Below are 6,741 nucleotides of genomic sequence, written 5' to 3' on the forward strand. Positions count from 1 at the left end.
ACCTCTCCCGCAGCCAAATCGGGTATGACCACTTAATGGAACACATCCTTGCAACTAACACGAGCATCACCTGGAAGAACTCTTTGAATCCATCAGTTGACAATGAGAGCGACAACAGAAACCTCTCTACGCTCACGCAATGAAGGTTATTGCTTTGAAGGGCAACTCCATGTGAGAAGGTATCACAAACAGGCCTCCAAACAGGCCTCCAAACAGGCGGGCAGGGCTGTATGTCCTAGTCGGCAATGGCGGGATGTCGTTGAGTAGGCAGCCGTACGCCACCCGCCATGGACTTAGTCGCTGTAGCGCAGCCGCCACCGCCGCATGGCGGCAAAGCACGTTCCCAGTGAGATGTGCAATGGTCGTTGCAATCGCTATCGTGCAGAGGCTTCTGCGGTACAGTTTGCGCAGTTGGGCGTTCCGTTTTATAGCGCCGGAGCGGGCTGGACACAGTCGCACATGCACAGCTGCAGCTCGGAGCGCTGTAGTCCGTGCAGGATGCCGTAAACTTATCCGTGGACATGCACAGCATTGCTACCAGCACTGACCCTGTGTCGGGCCTCGAGCACCAACTTCAGGCCGCTGTTATTGCTGCTGGTAAGGGCTGAGGCCATGGAACTCTGCAAAGCCGGGACATTTTTCCCAGGGCTCTCTGTCGAAGCCCGCCACCCAGGCACCCTCTGCGCGCATGTCCGTCAGCATGCGGAACAACCCTTGCATCACGTGAACATCGTAGAACTCCTCCAGCTGCTGCCGCGCCGCCAATGACAGCTTCAAACCGGCCGCATAGGGCAGTTTGCCCTTCTTGCGCCAGACGACCTCAGACGCCGCCTCCTCCCGCTCCTCCGGCAGCATTGGCCTGCCGTACAGGTACTTTATCACCTGCAAGAGGAACATATGGGAACCGTAAAGGGCCGTTTAACCAGCATCCATAGAAAGGGAATTACATGCAAACCAAAAGTAAGAGCAAAATGGAAGGTTTTCAGGCGACATACGGCTTGGCATGTTGTGGCGGAAAGGTGGATCACAGCAATCCAGTAGGAAACACGAGTCCATCACATCTTTCCAACCCTCCTCCCCGGCTGCAGGCGCCCTACTGTCCTTTCAACTCCGTGGACACTTCAGGCGGTCGGGTTAGTGGAGAAGTTCAGGTGCTTAGATTCCTAGGAAGTAAGGACAGCCTGAGAGCGGGAGCGGAGTTGGCAGCAATCTTGCCGCAGCGGGGGGAGGTCCTGAAATTACTGAAAGAGGGTATTGCGCAGCAGAAGGGATCCGCCGGGATTGGGGAATGCTCGTTCCATGGACCCGTTCGCCCGGGGGTGGCCTTCTTGTCGTGGGATTGAAAGAAGTGGGAGGAGTCCTAAGCGGCTCTGGCTGAACTAATCATGCAGGACGTTACTGACACGCGGCTGGAGGCAGCGTAAATGACCTTCAACCTAATGGCGCTGGACGCATGGGAATGTATGGTCGTTGATGCATGGGTCGCTCGAAGTAATTGATTGCACAGCCAAGCCTCCGAACGCCATGAGCCGTATGCAGGTTAAGGGGCTTCGTGGTAGGCGGAATAATAAATTTAGGTGTCTTCACTTGACGAACCCCTTCTCGGTGACCGTCATTTTGGCGCCGAATGCCGGCCGTGCATATGGTCTATCTCCACTTTGGAATGCTCGGTATGGAGCGTATGGCTAGGTATGTTGAGGATTGTTCGGGGTCGTGATACGAGTTTTGCCTTGGCACCAAGGCGGGCCTTTGCTGGCCTATGCGATGTTCGGGTGCGTGAGGGTGCCGTATCATATATCACGACGACAGAAAAGTATCGACCGGCGGATGTGAGATCCCGTAAAACGCCCTACAGCATACAACAGAGGGCAGCAATACTACAGGTGATCCGTTCAAATCCACTGTAACATAGCTCATTCATTGCTGTAAGCAACACACATTTCCCTCACCTTCTCCATTACTTCAGGCCGCCGCTGATAGTAGGCCTGAGAGTCGATCAGCATCACCCTCCCAGGCTGGAAGTAGACACGCCGCCACACAGCCATCATGTAACGGTACAGACCACCCATGAAGATCTTGTTATCCATGGATCGCATAAAGTACAGCGAAACCATGCGTTTCCATCCGTCTGCCTGGCAGACCACATCCGCCGGAGGGCAGTTGACGGCATGCTGCAATGCGGCCCTTGCTTTGTTGTCGGTGCGCACGGCTTCAAGGAAGTTGCCGGCGAGTGTGTCAAGGCTCCTATCTGACCACCAGCCCTGCACAAAATCCAAGTACAGTGTTGTTTCTTTGTCTGTTTGTGGAGGTGACGCCGTTTAGTGTGGATGCAGCTAGGGCTGTAAAGGTCCGGGTGGAGAGGCAGGCATGAAAGTGGGAGTTCTACCTATGGTACGCGATGTTTGTGTCATATTACTACTACAGAAAAGTACCGATTAGCGGATGCCAGATCACGTGATACGCCCCGGATACGATAGTTTGCGTGTGCCGGCTAAAAAATGGCGATCAATATGATTGACAAGAGAAGCTGCTCATGCATTTATTACGTGGCCCAGCCCGGGCTCAGAGGCTCAAGCTGCACGCCGCACCCACCAACGTCAGCTTGTAGTGGCGGAACAGTGTCTCGACTCGTTCCACCGGTTCTCGAATCATCATCACAATCTTCGACAAGGGACTCAGCTGCTTAAGGTACAACGGCGCATTCAGGGAGAAGGAGTAGTCGGGAGAGGCATCTAGTGTGAGCTGCTGGGTCCCTAGGGTGGCCATGCAATCCTGGATGTCATCCTCGGTGGCGTTACCACAGGGGTGGCCCAGCAGGTGAAGGTACTCGATGTACAGAGGCTGGAACGGCATCAGCTTGCCCTCAATGCCGCCGCGGTTGAGTATCGAGGGCTCCTTCTCGGCATTAGCCGGTAAACGCGGTTCCGCCCGGCCAGGCGCCTGATTCACCTTCGGAAACGTAAGCTGCTTGTAGAGGTCTGTCTGGAGGTGCAAGAAACACGACTGAGGTTGCGCAATAGGCAAATTCAAATTATCTTTATCTTTAAATAAACTTCCATATTCGTTATTATTTTTACAATGTGAGCTTGTAAGGGATGGTAAGCTGCTATGCGCGCGGTGGCAACTGCTCGCAGAGGCAGCGGCTGACGAAGCCCACGATATGAACGTACCGTGCCACCTTTCGCCGTGCCAATGATTAAGATACTCGGCAAGGCATCCAGCTGGTTGGGCATAAACACCTCTTCGACAGCGTTTGTTAACGTAAGGGCCAAGGCAAATATGGCCGCAATGAAAGCGCTGCTACGGCACCGACATTCAGACATCGTCTTACAAGCGGCAGCCGTCAAAGTATAATGTTGTGTACAAGTAAACTCCGGGATTATAATTTCATATGATTTCGATTTCCCTCACGTCGAAGGATATCGCTATTATTAAACCGGTAAGGCGTCAAGTTTTGTAAGCGCCAGCCGCATGAACACCACTCTGCATTCCTCGTATAGAATAAGGTATCAGTGTTATGCTCACAGTGCGCTTCACGGCAAAGCCGTTCTAGGGCCCTACTTGCTACGGCACAGCCCGCCCATTCTAACAGCTCTTCCAGCAGATTTCGCTAGCACCTACCCTTAATAAAGAATCAGGCTTTGAAAACATAAAAAGATGCAGGGATGGGGTCCCCGCATGTCCAAAGTCATTACTGTCCCCGTACAGTATCACATGCACTTCGCCACCAGTTGCGATGGTTGCGCTTTAACAAAATAAAAAGTCACTATGGAATAGCTTAAGCATAATGCTTGACGCGAAAGATAAGGGAAACGCTTTCCTCGGGTTTTCCATCCGAAGACCTTGCATGGAAGCACGAAGATGCCAATCCAAATGTTAGCACCGGCAAACGGATCCGATAAGAAAACAGGTAGGTTGTAACTATATGCTTCAATCAATGTGTTTTTTTGCGCTAATCTGCGAACCGACAGTTAGGTCTTGGAATGGGCACCGGTTACATGGAGCGTTGTTCGTAGGTGACCTAACCGCTCCTGCATTAACGGATGCGCCGGTTTCTACTGCGCAATAAATGGATGCAGCCAAATGGTTCTAAATAGGCTCAATCTAATGTTTGCATCTTAGCTTCCGAGCCGGCGGGTAACTGCAGGTAGGGCTCGCCGGCTTCACAGGCAGTCATAGAGTGTGATTGAACTTTTCGTAAATGATGCGGCCCTCCTAGCTGGAAGACATATATGATTGCGCAGTGGAAAACTGTTTGATAACACTGTCACTTATCGCAATCAGACGTGCATGGACAGCAGAAGGGCTACATGAGCCTGCCTCGTCCAATCCTGTTTACGAATTGGACGTCGAAGATGTCGTTCGCAGATCAGACTCAAGTTACTGTGTAAGTGGTAGTTTTGCAGATTTCATATTTTCACAAACGCGGACCTTGCTTACATCAGCAAACTGGATCTCGAAGCTGCTTTGTCCGACATAAACAGGCTGGATGTTCCACTACGTTGCGAATGTAAAGAGTGTTATTGTAACACTTTATGAAATGTGGAATTACTTATGCTAGGCAGAACCGGGAAAGGAGGCAAAATGGGTCGCACGCCGTATGTACAGTACAATACCCAAGAGACTTGTACGCATGGTGTTAAAATAAATTATTTTTGGTCATTGCGTGAAAGGACAGGTTGAAGAGGTGAAGCAGACCGCGTCCCGCCAGGGCACGCGGGTACGGAAGGAAAGCCCAAAGGGGTTGTGAAGGGTACAGGCCTAATAGTAGGTTTACTCATTATTGTTAGCTCTGAGTGGAAAGAAGCGGTGTAGCGAAATGCATCGGTCGCGACAATGAACCAGAAGCGTTCCAATGTCATCCACCAGGCGGCGGCTAATAGCAGGTGCGTGCAATGAACTAATGGAAACAAACAAACACACGCGAGCGGTAGATTAAAGAGAAAATCCCGAAGTTTTAATGTTCCATGCAATTCGCGGATGGTAGGCGCCCACCGAGGCTCAGCTAGGAAAGCTAGGAAGCCTGACAGGACAGGACAGGACAGGACAGGCGTATTATATATACTATTTAAAAGGCATAACCCGGAACAAATGAGATGCATTCATTGCATCATATTAAGCGATTGTGATCTTGTTCCGCCTGCGAAGGCTGCAGGGCTGCTACCTGCAGGTCATCATCATACGGCAGCTGCTGCGATTGGGACAATTGCACCGCCTGAAAATGCCTGGATTTCCACTGGGGCTTCTCGTCCACATCCTTGTGCGCCCTTGTGATGCACTACTCGACGTCCCGCGGGGTGTGCTGCCATCGAAATTCTTGATCGCCACCGGCGTCGGCAGTATGGTCTGCAACTTCTGGTTTATGTGGGCATCCATCTCGTACCGACCCGCAATACTTTTAGGCCTTTCGCATTGCATAGAATTTTAGTCATGATCAATATAAAGCACAAACAAACCCTAAAGGGTATGCCCGTGTGGCCGTGTGACGGCGATTATGCTGTACATTCGTACACAGCGGTCAATTGACGGGGTCTCACCTGCAGTGTGAGATGTAGCTCTCATCCACAACTATTGCATAGCGCCGGTGGTTTCCGGTGGTGCCGGACGTCGCCAAACTCATAATGGGCGCCCTAGCAGCCTAGCCCTGCCTAGCCTGGGCCACTATGTTGCAAATGCACCTGCAGCCATCGAAACCCCGCTGCGACATAATTACTCTCGTTGTAACATGATACACCGTCGTTTGCCTTTAACTCGAAACGCAACAGCTATGCCCCAATTTCAGAGGCCAAGCCGAAATGGCCTGCCGCCACAACGGACCAACGGTCTCCCAACTGCCGCCACAACGGACCAGCGGCGACGAGATACCCGACAGCAGCAGCCGGACAAAGATAGGCGCGCGGGGCACCAGGTGAGCCCCGAGCACGTCGGCGGCGGTGGAGGGACAGCGAGCGAGGGTGGTGGGTGACGTGAGGCGCGCGATGAACCCCAGCACTGAGCCGTTGGCCTCCCGGTGCTGCATCACGCAGCCAATCTGCGTGTTGGAGGAGAGAGCCACGTAGGGAACGCAGGGCGACGGCATCGGCGCCGCCGCGTGTAGGGGATGTAGAGGGCGTAAGGAAGGAGTCACTCAGCACCCAGCACCCCGCGAGGAAGACAAATTTAGGGGAGCTAGGATTTCCTAGCGGCATAGGGGTTTTGAGGTTCCTCCTTACCTGCCGGCCCCTCCTCTCCGCAAACCCCAACGTTGCCTGTCCTTCATCGCCACCACGTGCTGAGCCCCGTCCTTTCCCCCTAGCCCGTTCTCCCCATCATGCGCGTCTTAACCTCTGCCTTCCCTTTCCCGACCCGCACCCACACACATCAACGTTAACGTTCTTCCTCTTGTACCACTTCTCACCTATCACTTGCTTTTCGCGGCTCGAATCATTTCAAGGCATGCAAACGTACACACATACACACATACATACACGCACCATTGCCACGTCCAGCAATGTGACCAGCGCCCGGCAGTCCGCCCAACCCAGATAGCGCATTGTACGGCACCCAGATCATCGGAGGACAATATCCGCGTCCACCGGGACCCCACCATTCGGCTGAAATGTCTCGCATAGTCTGAACGGAGGACGGAATTGCGTACCCAAAAAGGAGCCTCGAGTTGCTCCAGGAGACCCATGACCAGCTGGAGAGATTGCTGTCAGCCGACTTAAGCCAGCGGGGCCCTACCTTTTCGCATTATTCGCC

At 53.0% G+C, this 6,741-nt stretch overlaps 2 protein-coding genes across 2 annotated transcripts; both read right to left on the reverse strand.

The window, feature by feature from the left end:
- Nucleotides 1–585: 585 nt before the first annotated feature.
- On the reverse strand, nt 586–3,323 carry VOLCADRAFT_90856 (uncharacterized protein; the record flags this gene model as incomplete). The annotated part of the gene is made up of 4 exons (XM_002950413.1): nt 586–882; nt 1,950–2,296; nt 2,589–2,982; nt 3,171–3,323. 4 exons carry the CDS (start codon nt 3,321–3,323, stop codon nt 586–588), a joined length of 1,191 nt encoding a protein of 396 aa, XP_002950459.1.
- A 1,787-nt stretch (nt 3,324–5,110) lies between these two features.
- On the reverse strand, nt 5,111–6,533 carry VOLCADRAFT_90857 (uncharacterized protein; the record flags this gene model as incomplete). Its single annotated transcript, XM_002950414.1, has 3 exons — nt 5,111–5,191; nt 5,849–6,031; nt 6,474–6,533. The coding sequence occupies 3 exons, from the start codon at nt 6,531–6,533 to the stop codon at nt 5,111–5,113; spliced, it is 324 nt and encodes a 107-aa protein (XP_002950460.1).
- Between the last annotated feature and the right edge of the window lie 208 nt (nt 6,534–6,741).

The sequence above is a fragment of the Volvox carteri genome, assembly GCF_000143455.1.
Source record: "Volvox carteri f. nagariensis unplaced genomic scaffold VOLCAscaffold_18, whole genome shotgun sequence".
NCBI lineage: Eukaryota > Viridiplantae > Chlorophyta > Chlorophyceae > Chlamydomonadales > Volvocaceae > Volvox > Volvox carteri.